Here is a 17,843-nt window from a genome sequence, read left to right as displayed (position 1 = left end):
CGTGGCGCTGTTGCCTAGCAACGCGGCTCCTTGGCGACGGCGGCAGCGTGAGGGCCGCGGTCGGCCCGGCGGCAGCCTCAGGCGAGGGGTGGGAGGCGGGAACGGACGGAGGATGGCGGCCCAGGAGAGCGTGTATAACCTCCTGCCTCGGCTGGAGGAGAAGCCCGTCAAACCGCCCAGGTACGTGGGGATGTAAAGCACTGTGACCGGTTCTGGCAAGGCACTAAAGTCTGCGGATATGGTTGGGTGCGGGTTGGGTATGGGCATGGGTATGGGTTGAGCATGGGTATGGGCATGGATTGTCTGTGTGAGGCAGAGCTGGAGTTTAGCAGGGAGGTTATGGGAGTGGTGGCATTTGGAAAGATACAAAATGAAATAGCATGGTCTTTTGTTGTGACCTTTTCTGACCTTTAACTTCTTCATGCCTGTTTTTTAACATCAAAGGTATATATCGACATTTAGGCCGTCTGTGAAGCTTGAAATAGAACGAAGTAAAGCACAGTGGAAAACTATGGGGCCAGCAAAACTTGCGGTGCCATCTCCAACAAACTTTCTGAAGAAACACTCCAAGGAACCCACTTTACCAGCAAGTGAGTGTGTGCATTGATCACATGAAAGGCATGGTGTTCTTTCTCAGCTGCAGCCATTTAAAGACTGAAGCTGTGTTGACAGCATGATCTGTCCTTCTGATACCTCAGTTTGCAGTTACAAAATTTAGATTTGTATGTCATTCTTTCCTGCAACTGATCTTTAGTAATCAAGTGTATAATATTAGCAGGCATATTAAAAGTGAACTAATTGTTTGTAATGCTTGAAGTTATTTAGGTGAATATATATATTTGTCTTGATCGTCACCAACATAAAGCTTTTCAGTATTCACTGTTGCCTCTTAATCCTGTGGCATTGAATTGACTAGCATTGTCCAAAGTGTAGAACGTTTTTTGGAGAGCTGTATACCACAGTAATAAGAAAACTGGAATATTTTAAAGAGCCAGTTTTTTTCCACCACCCTATCTTCAGCCATAATCAAACACACCAAGCAAACAAACAGAAAAACAGAAGAGCTTAAAGTACCATATTAAAAAAATGCCATCTAAGAGAACATGTGGGTCAGCACCAAAGCATATGTGGTACATGCAAAGGACTTTAGTGTTGAAAATACAGGCTATGACGGGAGCCTTTGGAGATGTACTGCCTCAGGCGATATGAATTATCAGAACCTTAAGGTAAGTTTTGGTCCCTGAGGTCCTGTAGGTATTGTAGGTGGTTTTTACCAAAGATCATCTCTTTTTCAGGAAAGCTGAACAACATTCAGTTACTGGAATGTAATGCTTCATTGCATCTGATCATTAATGCTTTCAAGATCAAGAACTTGTTAAATTGCTGCACGCATGTTTTAGATGAACATAAGAATGTTGATTCACCAAGAACTTGGAGCAGTCCATGATGTTCCTTTTAAATACTTTTTTTTAAAGTACTTTTAAGTATTGCAAAATTTCTGCTAACTCCTACAAACTGACTATGTTTTGGCATTCAGCACTCTGTTCTATTTTTCTCATAAGAACAATTTAAAATATTTTTATCTCAACTTGCTAATTCAGGACTTCATTAAAAATAACACCTACTGGTGTGTTTGCATTTAGAGTTGATGTACCATAGCCTCAGAATGGCTGTGACGCATTGTAGCTACTATTCAGACTGGTAATCTCATTGCTGTGATAGATCATAACAGGTTTTGAGAACAAGCTACATCTTTAACTCAGAAAATTCTTGTACTTGTGTTGAATGGAGTTTCATACTTACATCAGAAAACTTACATTGCTTACTGACCTCTTTTTAATGCATGGCACTTTCATCACTTGGAACTTAACCAGTTATCATCTGTGGGATTATGGCATTTTTTTAAATGATTCCTATGCCATCTTGAAAATTGGGTTTGATCTGTCTAGTTAAAAAGTAGATGGTAAAGACAAAGCAGAAAGATTGTTCTTTTTTTCCCCCCTAAAGTCTAGGATAATGTCATTCTTGGAGAGTTTGATTACCTAGTAAGTAACTCCTTAAAAAAAAGGTATGTTTCCTAATCTACTGGTCTGGTTGTATTACTGGTTCATCTGGTTGTATTACTGATTTCTGGCATTCATTTTAATCAAACTGTGTTACTGGCTGCGGAATGGGGGCTCCCAAAACATCATTTGTGCACCAGTGTTATGCAGGTCAGGGTGAGCAAGTGCTCACTGAGAAGACCAAATTCCAAAATGGTGTCCTTAGAGAGTCAGATTTAAGTCTGTGTTCTACAGTACTAAATTATGGAAAGCTTTCCAAACAAACTCAGAAAAGCACTGGTTTGTAGGGTCAGCATCAGGAAGCCAGCTGTTGTAGGAATGTACTCTTACATATTAATGTAAGTTGGAGTTCGTCTGCTGGGAAATATGGTGGGAAATGAGTTGTCTTTCATCACTCAACTGAATTGGCAGTACTTCAGGGACTAGCAACTTTCTGTTGGTGTGTTGGAGAGATTACACCAAAAAGGAAGGGTTCCTGCATTCTTTGGAGAAAGGAGGGTGAGAAGCAATATTATGGAAGAGCAGGAGTAGTGCCACTCCTTAAGGGAGGCCAGGAATTAAGGGTGACCTAAAAATGACCTCACCAACAGGAGCAGATTCACCACAGCAGAAGCATGAAAGCAAAGCAGAGCAGTGATGGAAATGAGTGAGTGAAAATGAGTCAGTGGCCTGGTGATTATCAGACAAGACAAAGCAGCAGGCCAGGTCTGTCCACTGATTCTACAAGACACTTCAGGAGTCTAGGGGCAGGCACACCTGAGCTAGATGAGCTAGGGACTGACTGCCCAGGGCTGGGCTGAAATGAGGTGCGCAGAATGATGCTGGTCAGGACCAGTGAGCTCAGAGTCCTGATAGTGAGCACCTCTGATAAAAACAGTTTTCATTACATCTTATAAGTCCTGTGCCACTACAGTTAAGGAGTACATTGAGTGGCGTATTATTTGGAAAACTTATCTACAAAACAAGACAGGATTTCCTAAACTAATTAAGCTTCAATTATTCCCAACAAGCATATTAGTCTTTATTATAGTACTTTCCCAGTTTACAGTACAATCCCAGTCAGTCCTTTCAGTGTAGTTACAGCTGCTTTCTACTTCATGTAATTTTGTGCATAATTTTGTGCATAATTTTTCTCTTTTTAAACTGCAAAGCTCTATAGAGTTATTGCTGAGAATGTTTACATGCTCAATTCACAGGAAAAAAAGAACAGGAGAGTAGGAAACTGCCTGCATTATCAGTACCACGGAGGACAGATCGCCCAGTTATGGGAATTGAGAGTAAAAAGAATTTTATAAAAACAAATGCAGTTGCTGCTATCACAGGATTGCCTAAAAAGCCTCAACATATTTATGTTGATAGAAGACAGGGAGACAAATACTTGCTTGAAACTTCAGGACTTGTTCCAAAATATATTAAGAAAAAGGTAAGTTTTATTAAATTATAATGAAAGTACTAGTAGTGATGCCTGTTTTAGATTCTCTCTTTCTCCTATTGAATGTTTAAGATTTTTTTTTTTTTTTTTAGATGTTTTAATATCACTGCTGCTTATGGTAGGCCTATGAAACTGATGAAGGAGAAATCACTGGCAGTAGAGTACTGCCTTTCCTTTGCTCTGTATTCACTTGCTTATGCTCTCAGCAAAAATGTGGCAGAATGTTGCTGCTAAACCAATAACAAATGTGTTGTGTTCTGCATTGGGATCTCTTGGAGTATCCAATAAGGACACACAGAGCCGGTTTCTTCAATTTCTGCTCATGTAACAGTCTTTCCAAGGTGCTAATGGAGAGATGGGATCCATTGAGCAAAGTGGGTGAGGACATTTTAGTGAACAGCCCTGCTAACCTTCTAAAAGGTATTTTAACAGAAGTGTGGTAATAAAAGTTTACAGTTTAATGAAGGAACACAGATCAGTATGGCAAGTACATAGGTAAGGATAGTAAATTGTGAAGGACAACAGCAGTTCATTCATAGCCAAGTTGTGCAAAAAGAGACATGATGTGTGACACAGCTTGTCACAGGGAAGATGCAGAAAAATGAAGCAGCAGTCCTTGCGGAACCTCTGCACGGCTAACATAATCAAGAGCACTACTCAACACTGAAAAATTTGTGAATCATCTAGCATTTGTTTGAAAGAAGGTATATTCTGTGTGTTCCCCAAGTGTGTCTGTGATATCCAGAAAAGATTTTTCCTCTCAGAAACACAGATCTGCTGTAGCCATTATGAGATAGTCTGTCATTCCTCTCCAGTTCACATTGTGCCATATCTTTGGCATGCAATGTTTTAGCAGAAATCAGAATACAGGAAGACCTTTCAATGACAGTATCCAAGGAATGTGGACAGTAGAACTTAATGCCATGTGAGAAAATTTTAAGTAGCCTGCTGTCATGAACAAATTTCAGACTTTTCACTCAAACATCAGTTTGTATAAATGTTTTGGCTTCTGAATTCTCTTCTGAAGTTGCGACAAAAATTTGAGGGAAATTGTTTATATATTTTCATAAGAATACGAAGAGGATCACATTTCATGCTTCCAAGAGCATGGTAATTTAAGATTCTATTCTTCAGTGGCACAAAATTCCTTTTCAGACTGTCTTTCTAAATGTGTTGCATTATATGTGACAGGTATGTATTTGTTTTCTTCTTAAAAGCACATTAGGACACTTTCCTTGTCGTTATAGGATTATGGTGTTACACCAAAATATGTAACCCAGAGAAGAGAAGAAATGAAGAAAGCTCAGAAAGAATATGAAAACAATGTTTTGGAGTATCTCAAGAAAAAAGCCATGAAACAGCTATCTGATGAAGAGAGAGAATGTCTACTGCAGGTACATATTGTGATTTAGTGTAATTAGTAATATGTGCATAAGATTAATAAGGCAATGTAAGTCCAAATAAATGATAAAAGCGTATTAGATTTTTAAGCAAAGCAAATGAGTGCCTACTTCTTCACTAGATGGAGCTATAGAACAGTTGTAAATTAAGCTGAAGGGAGCTGGTATCAGTTTTCAATTCAGTTAGGTTCGTATCCTCTTTAATGACTTGGAATTTCAGCAAAGCTTCAAAGAAATGCAAAAAATCACAGATGTGGATCTGGAGACAGTTCTGACTCTCTACTTGTGAATCATTAAAAAAAAAAAAACCAGTTTTGTTGTTTTTTTTTTTAATAGCAGTTTTTTTTTCTGATGTACAATATCATTGCTACTGTTACACTTATTGGTAGTTTCTGTCTTCATCTTGTGACCTCACTGGCTAGAACATAAAGTCGTGCTTTGAATGTGGGAAAAACAGAGAATAGCACTAAACCTGATGTATTTGTAGAGCTATGACTGGAAAATTCCATTTGTCAAACTGTCTAGGATACTATCTTTCAGAAAGTTTTTAGTGCACAAGTCTTTCTAAAATGAAATAATACTGTAAAAAGAAGTAGAAAAGTAGAAAAGAGAAAAAGTGGGAAGAAACATTTTAAAAATTATGTCCAGTTCTTAAACTGGTATTCATCATGACTACTTTTTAGGCAAACTTCCTATGAAAATTAGGTTTATGTTCCTGTGATATGTTTTTTAGTCTGTCCATTTGAAGCAAGTGAGCAGATGATGAACATCTGACTCACAGAGATTAATTGATTAATTAGCAAAATCCAAAACAGTAGCCACAGTGGTGTCTTTTATGTAACAGGCAGTAGATGCGTAGGGAGGAGTATGGGAGAGAAGTGAGAGTATTGTATTGATAGCAATAGAAAAAGTATAACAGCAAAGTTGAAGATGAAGATGGCAGGGAAGGTGTGAGACAAGCTGGTGATGCAACGAATGAACTGTGCAGCAAAAATATATCTGACAGGAGGCATGTGAGTTTTGCTGCTCACAAGTCTAATTTTGTTTGATCATGTTCCATATTTTTCAGATACAACATTGAGCAGAAATCTTTTTTAATTAAAAAACAAAAGATTATTTTTGTTAACTCACCAGTTTCTTCTGATTTTTTCAAAAATGCTTGCTCATTCTTGGGTCAGATTACTTATATCAGTTCTGTTGTCAGGAGGAATTAATGTCCCCAGAGTATGTGACTCCTACTCGGCGCTCAGCTGAGGACTTGTGGGAAATCCTGTCTTTTAAAGTAATTGACATAGATATTGAACAAGTGCATTATCTGATCTGAAGGAATACGTGGCAGTAGATGTCTGAGAACAAAATTAAAGCTCATGAGCTTACAAAAATAAGTGGACATCATTTGCAACAACATTTTTGAACCCTCTCTCCATTATGCTTACTTTGGTTAGGATTTTTGAGAATGAAATAAATGGTGATAAACGCAGTCATATTTCTCACTGATCCAGCACATATTAGCATTCCTTATATAGAGTGAGGTATTCAGTTTGTCATCTAGCCCAGAGCAGTAGTGGTCAGCATATTGCATTGCTGTGGAAGGAACTGTGAGGGTGACTTTTGTACAGGGAACGATGATCTGCTTCCCATCTCTCTACTCTGCAAGGATAGAGTACGTTTTGATGAGTGGGTGTTCTAAGGTCTTTTCAATGATTTCCAAACCAGCTTTCACTAATGCAAAGAAGAATTACTTAAAAAGAAAGTTATTCATGACTCTTCTTTGAAAATTTCGGAAAAACTGTATTTTTTTTTCATGGCTGTCTATTTGTAAATAGTACCTTATGCCTGGTGGACTCTGAACTTCATTTAAGTACTTTACAGACTTGGATTACAAAGACAAGTAACTTTGTATGACAGTCAATAAGTAGGCTTGTATGCTGCTCTTAGTTGCCTGTGTTGAGATAGGATTTTTAAATTTATGTGGATATTTGTATATGAAGATTGGAAGAAGCTTTGTGGGCAGCAGAAGATGCTGAATAAAAATATACAAAAACTGTGAATTTCTGTGCAACAAATATGCTACTTTGAATCAATAATATATTAATTCGTATTAAAATGTATGTTCTGTTTACTCAACATTTGCAAGAAGAAGTTATTCTTTTCTTTTAAATCTGCTCACACAGTGGACCAAATCAGACAAGTTTATAGGCATGAGAATCCTTGAAACTCTGAAATAGAAGCAACAATCTTCAAAGCCAGGTCTAAGAGTAATTCTTCTAAATGTAAATTCAGTAAGGCCAGGTTAGCCAATATGGTGGAAAAGATGAACAATAATAGTGGAGAAGAAAGACATGAATTTGGAAATCACAGTGTGCCATGAAATCAGTGTATCTGTTGAAATGGTTTTTAGCTAGAAGGGTCTCTGTTACTGGAAATGGTGCTGCTGGTGGTATAAACTGAGTGAGACTTGCATTTTAATTTGGGCTTGAGTTTCAAATATTGGTATTCTTGTGATTTCTTAAGGTCAGTTGCACCACGTATGGTGTGGGGGTATCCGCAGTAGTCAGGTTGCTGTTTATGGCAGAAGGGGTTTCTGTAGTGAGGTTTGTAAAATAATTCCTGTTGCCTTTTTGAAAAAAGCAGTCAACTGAGTGATGAGTTTTGAGGCAGTTTTTATGAATCCTAGTGGTTCCTCAGTAAGCATGCTGGAATCAGATACAACCGAGCAGTCAGCATTAACTGCCTGTAGATTCCTTCTTAATAAGGAATCTATTAACTTGGTGCAGTTTTTCTTGAAGATGCTGAGGATTGGAAATGAAATGTAATGTTCCTCGAGTTACTGATAGGCTGTGGAGTTGACTGTTGATCACTGTGTTAATCACACTGATACACTTTCTACAACTTAGTAGATTATACATAGTAGATGCACTTAATCAAGGGCAATTTTACCGAAAGTAAAGTGATTTATGTGCATATAATTTTTAATGAATTTTTCTCATGTGTTTCCTTTTCTTGCAATGCACTAGGGGCTGAAAAAGAAGTGGGAGGAAGTGTATAACGAATTTCAGTGTCTTTCAGTAGAAATAGACACTATACCCAAGCAGCTGTATAAAGGAAAGCTGGAATCACAGATGAAGCAACTGGAGCATGACATAGATGTAATTGAGAAGCACAAAGTTATCTACATTGCAAATGAGTAAGGACTGTTTTTCAGACATTGCCTCTTTCCTCCTTTTCTCTTTCTCTACCCTTGTCCATCCAAGAAAAAAAACCCAAAGCTCAAAAGAAGTTGAAATTATTCAGAAGGAAATATTCAAGTAATAGAAATATGCAGCTTCTTAGTTATTTGTAACAGCTTCTCTATTTCTCAACTGTACAACTCATTTTTTTCAAATAAACTTAATATAACTTTATATGAACATGAATTTAATCTATTATTTTTTGTAATTTTTATTGACAACTAAAATGCCTCTAAACATCAGGCATAAAAAAATACTGTTCTGTATTGTATGTATACTGTATGTTTGGGGCACTTCTTTCCTTACACAGCCCAAACTAGGTGGAATAATTGTCTGCTGAAGACACCTTGGTAAACATTTGGAGTGGGGTGGCTTCTGCTCTGGTTAATAAAGAGCTGTTGCATTTTTCTTAAATGCTTGAACGATTATATTTCTAAACAGTCTGGTTTCCACTCAACGTTTTGTTTATGTAAAAATAATGTGATAATACTGTATTAAATCTACAACTCAAGTAGAAAATTGTGCTTTAATTGCTACTGTATGTGTAACGTTAGAATGAAAACAATATACAAGCACCTGAGTTGTGTAGATAGAAATGGTACAGGATTGCATAGTGTACTGCATCTGTTTCCATGAAAAGGAAAAATGCTATTCTTTCCTACTGGTTAACCTTTGCTTCCAGACACACTTTTTCTATCTTATATCAATTATTTCCAGCAGCAGCTGTTGTGAGATCTTTATAAGTGACATCAGCACAGGATGAAGTCAAGAATTTCAATTGAACTTCTAAAAGCCAAATTTTAAGCCTGTCTGGAAAGGGCTTTGAAGATTTAATGGTGATTCTAGGTTACATTTCTTGTGCATCTTAAGCTTGTCTTTGGCATACGCTAGGGGAGCTTGAGAGACAGATGTCTATTTTGTTGTTTCTCACTTACAGGAAAGCAATAATGTTTACTTTTGAAAAACAAAAAATGTGGGATAAAACTCTTTTCATAAATATGAATTTCATTTACTGCTTACTCGTGATTTTATACAGTATAGTTCAAGAGCACCACTCTAATCACTTAATAACATGCCACTTTATCTGCTAATGAAGTACAGGGCGCCTTTCTTAAAAAATGCTGTACAACCAAACATGACTGTTAGTTTTGACTTCAAAACAGCATGCATTCCCACTGCATCATTCTCAGTTTTAAGTAGGCTGTTTGACTGAACTAGGCTGAAGATCTGGATTTGGGTCTTTTCTTTATCATCAGTGCTATCTTAAAATGCAGAGTTGGAGTTTGCATATCCCAAAAGAGAGGAAAAGCAAGTTAGTGTGCAGACCTGAGAGCAGAATTTCTATTGCTAATGGAAGTTATAATGTTATTCAGTTATAAAACATTTTTAACTGTCTTCTTAGTTTAAAATAAAATAAAACAAAAACCTATTATATAGAAACACGTCATTTCACACATTTCTTAGCATTTCAACATAACATTACAGTGCCTTTTGTTACTTTGTTTTTACTTATAGTTCAATTAGTCTTCTTCAGCCGAAGTTTCAAACCTCCTTCATCTTTACTTTATGGCATTCTGGCCATTATGGCGACACAAGCTGGAGGTTTTTTCTGGGCAGCTAAGCAATGTGTAATTTAATGTAACTAAGAAATTGTGTGTAATAAATATGCAGTTCAAAATTACTATTGCCAGTGATAACCTTCCTATCTAACTGTGACCAGTTTGTATGCAAGTGAAAAAGAATTGATGGGAAAGTAAAACAAACTCGGGATTGATTGAATGCTTTCCTACAAAAAACTGAGTTTAGAATAGTTTGGATTTTTGTGTTTGTTCATTTTACTGTAATTTTTTTCTACATTTGGCTTTTCTAAATTTTCAGGTGGAAATAATTTCATAATTTCTGGAGATGGGCTGTAGAATTACACTAGTCCTGACTGGATAGGGTTTAGACTTCAGAAATTCAATATATTTTTGCAAATGTGGAAGTTAAATTTCAGCAGGATTATTTATTGTAGGCTATCAGTATAATGGAACTAAGTACAGGTGCTGTGGGACTTGACACTTTCTATAATACAGTTAAAACTTCATTTTCAAAACCAGCCACCATTATGGGAGTTCTGTTCACAGGCTATAAGCAGTATTACCAGCTGAAACATTCTCTAATTTCATTACTCACTTACTGATAAGCAATTAAATCATAAGAAAGAAAATAATCAAATTACTTTTGATATGTAATCGTAATTTTTTCAGCCAGCTATTTTTAAATGACCAATACTGCCTTGGATAGCCATCATAAGAGACACTCTAAAGAAGATATGAATTCTGTATTGGTCAAGTAGAAGCTCTGGTGCCACAAACTGAAAATATTTCCTGTTGAAAGTTAAGCATGACAAACTGTGCATCTATTTTCTTAAATATAGCAACATGGAATTATGATGAATATCTGACTGGCTGTTCTTCAGAATGAAACTATTTATATTCAGGAAGTAAGGAATCAGATATGGCATCATCACAAACACAGGGAGTTCCTGATTGCAAGGCTCTGATAGAGCTGCCTCGAGCAAGTGACAGAACTGGTGAAAGCATATGGGCTCCATGTGGCTGAAAGCGTCTTCTCAGGATCTGTATGCGTGCTCGGACACTAAGTCTGAAGGTAGCTCATCAAAACCTTCCTTGCAGAAGAGTAACTGTATTCCTCTCATTAAATAGTGAGGGTGAAATTCCTCAATAATTTCATTTTCCTAAGTCTCTGTATGTGTCTTGCTTAATTTTGGGGTTTGGTTTGTGGTTTTTGGTTGTGTTTTATTAGGAAGGCACATGCTGGCCTTCTGTGTATTTTTTTTGTAAAAAATTGGCATCACAAACAGTTGTAATTGTTCTGCCACACAGCTAAAATGTAGTCCTTTCACTGGCATATGTTTCAGAGTAAACACCAACAGCACTAATGAAGTCATCATTCAGAAAAAAGACTTCACCTATATGCAGGTTAATGGAGGCCTAGATAAATGCTGTTCCTTGGCTGTGCTTTCATCCTCAGTTTTATGATGCTTATAGTATTAAGAATATAATTATAGGAGGGACTGATGGGAAAACCTACTATTAAGGTTCCCTGACATTTCCCATAGTCAGGGAAGCCAGCTGCTGAGTCTGGAGTCTGATAACTAGAGGGGTGTTAAGCCTGACCAAACTCAGTAAGAGTGGCCATTGCTCCCTGTGAGTGGATACCAGAGGTAGTCATTTATGCTCAGCTGCTGAATTCCCAGGTTGTATTTTTATTTCATTCTGCCTTGATCTTGCTCCAGCTCCTTTTTGTTTCATAATGTTATGTAAACACTGTGAGTAAATTCAAAGTTTTCATCCTCCAGGCTAAGCACTGGCATTATGGTATGAACACATGGTGAGTTGAGTTTCTTGTTTGTGTTATCTTTTCTTTGCTGTTCAAATGGTGCTGAGGTAAATACGACTGCTTTTTCACCAAGTTATAAAAAACGCACCTAATATATTTTTTTTCTAGACTGTATCTCTAACACCTGTTTGTATGTGAGTGAACATAGCCAAATGGTAGATTGCATTCATTTTGGCTATCTTTGATGCTGCTAAGGGAATGCACTTCTGTTTGATCACAGTACTAACCTGTGTTGTTAATTCTTATCTCATGCCTTCCTCCACAATGACTCCACAGCACAGAGAAATTTGCACAAATGCTGGAGTACCTTTGTCTTCAAATCCTTTCTTAAAGGTTCCTTTCCAGGGATGCCTACTAAGAATTTAACAGCTGGGCTGCTTGTAAATTTGAGATTAGAATTTATTGTGCTGACCTGTGCAGTTTCCTTGAACACCCCAGCACTCTGTAATTATTTGTTCTTCTATTTTGCTTAGATTGTAAATTACTTGTGGTTTGGATCACCTTTTTCTCTCTTTGCATGGTGTCTGGCACAGTAGAACTTTCATCCGTAAACAGAGTTCCTTGGTGCTTGTACAAAAAATAAATATGATCATCTGGGGGTGAATCAAGACCAGGCAATTGAGGGAACAGATTCAAATTGTTTACCGAAAGAATCTGTTCTCTCTGAACACTCATCTCGTTTGTTTCAGCAATTGGAAAATAACACTTGTAGGAAGAGAAAATTAAGTCACTTAACTTATTCCCTGATGCAATATGATTTAGTCATATATTTGTCATAAGCTGTCTTTGAAATGCAATGGTAAATGTCTTATACCTGGCTTTTTCACTGGTAGCCCTTAATGTAGCATTTCTCATTTTGCAATTTGAGCCCATACGCAAAGTGTGAGTCCCCATATGGAAAATTCTGGTGACTCAACCCTTTAATTCACAGAGCTGTAAGGATGTAAGGATGAATAAGTACCTCTAGAACTGTTCTGAATATTGCTTTGAGAGCCATACTAAAGCTCAGGAAGAAATACAATAATTTTCTCTTCAGAGGAAAAAATAAGTCGTGTTCAACATGTGGCTGTAGGTACTGCAGAGTAAAGAAGCAATCACTTTGCTCTTTGGTCTGTCTTGTACACAGACCATAAAATGAGCAAATGGTCCAGTGCAGCATTCCAGTGCTCTTAGGGTGTGGGTCATTCGGAGCAGCTGAAGAGTGGTGGTTGGCTGGCCATGCACATTTAGCATGCCTGTGCTACAGGAGAGGTGCTGGTCCAGATTCTTTTTTTCAGTATACTTTTATTACTGTTACTGCACTGTTTATTCTAAGCAAGCTGTGAAGTCTACAAAATTACATCAAAGAAGACTGAGCTATTTTGGAAAAAAAAAATCTTTACACTGTTATTTGTTTACTTGTTTAATACACTATAAAATCTGTTTTGCAGATTTTTCTCAAATTTGCTGTAGTTTCTTGGGGGGGGGGCAGGAGGGGCGGATGGTAAAGAGAAAGCCATGTGAGTATCCTCTTTTAAAAGGAGAACAAACTCTAACAGTTAAATTCAATACGTTGGGTGTGACCCACTATGTATTTACAACTGACTAGTTCTCATAGCTGTGCACGATGAATTTGTCACAGGATATGATGTGAACAGCTTTTCTTGAAAATAACCTTTTATCATGCAAACGTCAATACTTCTCAATAGCTGGTTAGGGGAAATATTTGCATAATATTATGAAGGAAATAAAGTTTATTCTAGTATTAAATGACAAAAGGAAATTTTTGTTTGCGTTTATTCCAGCTATAAAGAACTCTGTATAAATAACATGAACCTGAAGAGCAGGATGAGTATCTTCAGGAGCCAGGAAATTACAGAGTGAAGATCTAGTTGCTCTAGTCTGGCACAGTGAGATTAATAACAAACAAAAATGTAGTTTTGTATTAAAGATGTTTATCACGGACCAAATCAAAGTCAGTCGCAAATTCTGTCATGCTGTACCTAATGCAGATTTAAAGGTCATTAAAAAACAGACTAACATCTGACTGTCAGCTTTTAAGCATTTTAATGGTATAAAAATTATTCAAATTATTCAGAGGCAACATCAGTCTTGTAGACTCAGTACTGGCTAAGTGCTCTGAGTTCCATTTGTGGATCTTAGATGCTGCTATAGAGGTGAATTTTCCAGTTACCAAAGATGTTAATTCTACTGAATTCGAACACAGAAATTTGTAGCACCACTCCATTAGCTGCTATAGCACAGTAGTCATAAAGGGAAGTATAGCATCCATGCTGCTGTAGGCTGCTGTGATTTGCTAGGCACTTGGATGCAGGGGGTAGTTTGAAATGCCGCTTCACATTCTCACAGACATTACTAACAATCTGGCAAATAGTTTTTGCTGCCCTCCAGGTCTTCAGCAGTCCCCCTGTGGACTCATAACTGCCTCAGGTAATGCAGAAGAACTCGGAATTCTGGAATACATTAAAGCTGGATATGAAAGCAGTTCTGAATTGTTTTCAGCATACCCTGAAGCAATGTGTCTGCTAAACTTAATGTTGTCTTCAGTGAGCATTTTACCTAAAAGGTAAATAATTGGGGTGGCAGTGGTGGTGGTGATCACTTATAACAACAAATAGCAAATGCCAGTTTATGCTTCATAAGATTGTTTACAGTACTGCTATTCCCATAACAACTGCAGCAACAGGCAGAACCAGAAATAAGACATCTTCATCCTCTAATTGGCAAGCTTCTACCTAGGTAACCTATAACTCTTGAAATATTCTGGATTTTCATGCTTTTCTTGTTTATTTTTGGTGTTTACATATTAAATTGTGTTGTCAAATGTTTATTATGGCTTCTTGGGAGGGGAATACATAATGGAGCTTCTAAGGCTAACAGATAACCCTATGATAATGTTTGTCTTAGACTGTTTTCTTGTTTTTGCCAGCCTCCTATTTTCAGTATTTCTTTATGTTATAGTTGTGGAAGGGTGGATACTTGTGCTGCCTTCATCAGTAACAGAATAAGAGAGGAAAGGATGTGTAACTGAAATTATAAAGTTAGTTCTGTGAAGGCTCAAGATATAAATACTGTTCACAAGGGATTTGTATATATGTTCCAAACTCTGTTTTGTTTCTTTGGGTGTCACTTTTTCCGTCTGCTGCTTTATGATTTTTGGCTATGTGTCCAGACCTACTTGTTAGTATGAGTTCACTGTTCTAACCTATTTTCTTTGTTCTTTTCCCCTTTGATCATTTCCCATGGTTGTATGTCTTAAAGTGTTTACTCTTTTCCTCCTATTTTTAGTTTATAAACAAACAAGCTGAAAAAACATAGTAGGAAAGTTCTTCAGCAGTTAAGACCCTAATACCATGCTTTAAAGTGTTGTATTTTGGCACTAATTTGAAAATCTACTGTAAATTAATTCATTCTACATCAGTTAATTCTGTAGAAAAACAATATAAACAATAAGTATATATACCTCAATAGCAGCATTCTTAGCAGATTAATTGCTGTCATGCACAAAGAACCTTATTAATTCTACTATTAATTCTATGGGTTTACAGAACCATGAATTTGTCACATTTGCAACAAGACTAAAAAAAACCTGTATTACATTTCTTGCTAACAGATCAAGATACATGCTGAAAGAGCAGCGTGGTGGATTGTATTGGCAGTTGTTGATAGCAGCACTACCCTTCCCAACTATGACCCAGCTAATTTTGTCTAGTTTTTCATTTCCGTATTCTTATTTATTGTTATTAGCAAGACGTGACACTTCATTACACTTCTGAAGTGATCCCAAGAGTAAAACTCTTCGAAGAGAAGTGTACCAGAAGACTTGACAAAATGCAGTCATCCAACCTTGACGGGAAGAACAAATGTTTCCTGCTTATGTTTTTCTACACAATGCCAGAGGAATTCATTTTTTGGTATCTTGTTCATAATCTTTTCCAAATTTTTCAACTTCTGTCTGTGGGGTTCTGTCTGTAATACAGTCAGAACAATCTTTTGTATTCCTGTGGACAGGTTGAGAACATGGTTTAATAAAAGACAGAAAACTCTGCCATAGTAGCCCAACTAGTCCAAGTGGTAGAAGTAACCAGTAGGAATTCAGCAATGGCAAAAATAATTTGTAATCCCAAGTGCAATCTAACTAGCTTCAAAATGATACATCCTAGGACTGTGATCTTTGTTCGACAGCAGCTTTGTCTGTAATGTGATATGAACTAAATCAGATTGCATTTGCTTGATGGCAAAGGGATTCTTGCCCACCTCCAAGCGAGAAGAATCTTCAGGTCTTGAAAAGTGCTTGTGGGCACAGAGTTTAGATGAAAAATTAGACTTTATTTCTGAATAGATCTATGAAATGTTGATATGCAATCAAAATACAGAAGTATTTAGGGATTTTGCCCATTATGAAGATCTCCTATATATTTTATGAAAATAACTTTATTTAATCTATGTATGTGGGCTTGTGCACATCTTTATATGCTCTTTATCAAATTCACTAACTTTTTTGAAATTTATTTTAATGCACTGTGGACCACCTTTTTGCAGGATGATTCAGTGTTGGTGTGTAGGGATCACTTCCAAGATGGACACATTCTGGAGTTGGCCTGTGTCACTTTGTAAACACGAACCTCTGTTCTTGGACACATGTTGTCAGTTGTAGCAATAGTTAAGAGTAGATTCTTAACCCACTAAGAAACACACAGGTTTGACTTCAAGTAAGAACCGAAGCATCTATAATAAGGTCTTTTATTGTAGTACTTATCCAGACTGTAATTGTAGATTAATTCATTAAAATATTCTTAACACCAGATTCCTAAACTATTACTTGTCCTATCACTTCTAATGCAAGTGGGAGTGAAGTAATATGCACCTAAAAAGCAACCCATGTTGGATACCAGGCTCCTGGTTTGCCTGATGCATCCAGTTGTCAGGGTCCATATGTTATGACTTGGGGCCTCTGAATCTTTTGGACTGTATTACAGAAAGCAGTGTGCAAACTAAAATGTCTTCCTGCTTGGTCGGTAATAGCTGCTCAGGTAAAAGTAAACATATTTCATTATGCCCAGGTCCCTAAAACCAACTTTTTCTTCCTTTAATAGTTTCTAGTGTAGGAGTGGCAGAATTCTATGGGCTCTATATTTAACAGATAAATTCTGTAAAAATATAACCAAATCTCACTTTTAGGAATATAAAATACTTTCAAAAAAACCCAAACCAACCAAACAAACAAAAAAACCCCTGTATCTACCTGCAATGGGTGAAGGGACTGTTAGGATTTTCCCCACATGATGGGATGCAAAAAGAAACTTAAAGGTGTGCAGTGCTCAGAGCAACCTCAAGGATGCAAGATGTTTCTCATCTCTAAGATTGTGAAAGGACAGCATTATACAATTTTAGAGAAGCAGAGGAGGGAAGGCAGGAGGGTGGCTCCTGTTCTGCTTCCCGTCTAATGAAAACACACAGCATGGAAAAGGCTGCAGTGGGCTGAAGGCAGTGAGAATCATGGAATATCCTGAATAGGAATGGGCCTGTAATGATCATCGAGTCCAGCTCCTGAAGATGCTGCTTACTCCAACACCATTGCGGTGCTGGGGGAGAGCATCAGCTCAGAAGTCAGCAAAAATGGAAAGTAAAATCCCTGACAGGGTTTTTTTTTGGTTGTTCGTTTTTCTCCTTCTCTAGAGTGTAAGTGCAAACCTGTTAAACCGTCCGTTTAAGCCACACCGCTTTAATCTTATCCACCTCGCTCCTTCGGCCCGGGCCCCTTATGGGGCTGCACTCACATCTCCAGCACGGTGCCTCGCTCCTGCCCAGCCTGCCGGCAGCGCTGCCCTTCTCAAGCTTCAGACAGTTCCAGGCGCCTTCCATATCCAACCGCCTTTTATAGACAAAGCTCTGCACGCGCCGCCGTTTCCTCTCTCGGAACGGCACACATTTTAACGCGTGCATCACGGTACTTCCTCTCCGAAAGCCGCTGATCGGGACGCACACCCCCAGTTCCGCGGCCTACACCGGGGCTCGCCCCTCAGCCTGGCTCCCAGCCGTTCCCTCTGCCGCCCACCTCCCGCCGGAGGCCGGGGGCACCGGACGGCCCGGCCCTGCTCGACTCCGCCCCGCCGCAGCCCCTCGGGCGGGCTCGGAGGAAGATGGCCGGGCACGGCGGGAGCGGCGCGGCGGCGCGGGGAGGCAGAGGCCGCGGCGTTGTGGTAAATGCAAGCGGTGCCCGGCCCGGCCCGGCCGCTCGGGACCCCTCCCGCTTCCCCGCCGCCCCTTCCTTCCTTCCCGCCCGCTCTGCGCTCGGCTCGGCCGGTCCCCT

General features: G+C 38.3%; 1 protein-coding gene across 2 annotated transcripts; it reads left to right on the top strand.

Annotated features, from left to right (window-relative positions):
- The first annotated feature begins 110 nt into the window (after positions 1-110).
- On the top strand, positions 111-8,250 carry ENKUR (enkurin, TRPC channel interacting protein). 2 transcript variants are annotated; one of them, XM_042817408.1, is made up of 5 exons: positions 111-180; positions 445-590; positions 3,260-3,486; positions 4,743-4,889; positions 7,913-8,250. In XM_042817408.1, exons 1-5 carry the CDS (start codon positions 113-115, stop codon positions 8,084-8,086), a joined length of 762 nt encoding a protein of 253 aa, XP_042673342.1. In that variant the 5' UTR covers positions 111-112; the 3' UTR covers positions 8,087-8,250. The 2 variants fall into 2 exon arrangements, with proteins under 2 accessions (XP_042673342.1, XP_042673341.1); XM_042817407.1 differs by having other exon boundaries at positions 3,236-3,486.
- The last annotated feature ends 9,593 nt before the right edge of the window (positions 8,251-17,843 follow it).

Source organism: Centrocercus urophasianus, unplaced genomic scaffold, assembly GCF_019232065.1.
Source record: "Centrocercus urophasianus isolate 14NV4802_14NV808 unplaced genomic scaffold, USGS_Curo_1.0 seq_16, whole genome shotgun sequence".
NCBI classification, from domain to species: Eukaryota; Metazoa; Chordata; class Aves; order Galliformes; family Phasianidae; genus Centrocercus; species Centrocercus urophasianus.
The sequence above is the reverse complement of the archived record's forward strand: the minus strand, read 5'-3'. Positions and strand labels throughout refer to the sequence as shown.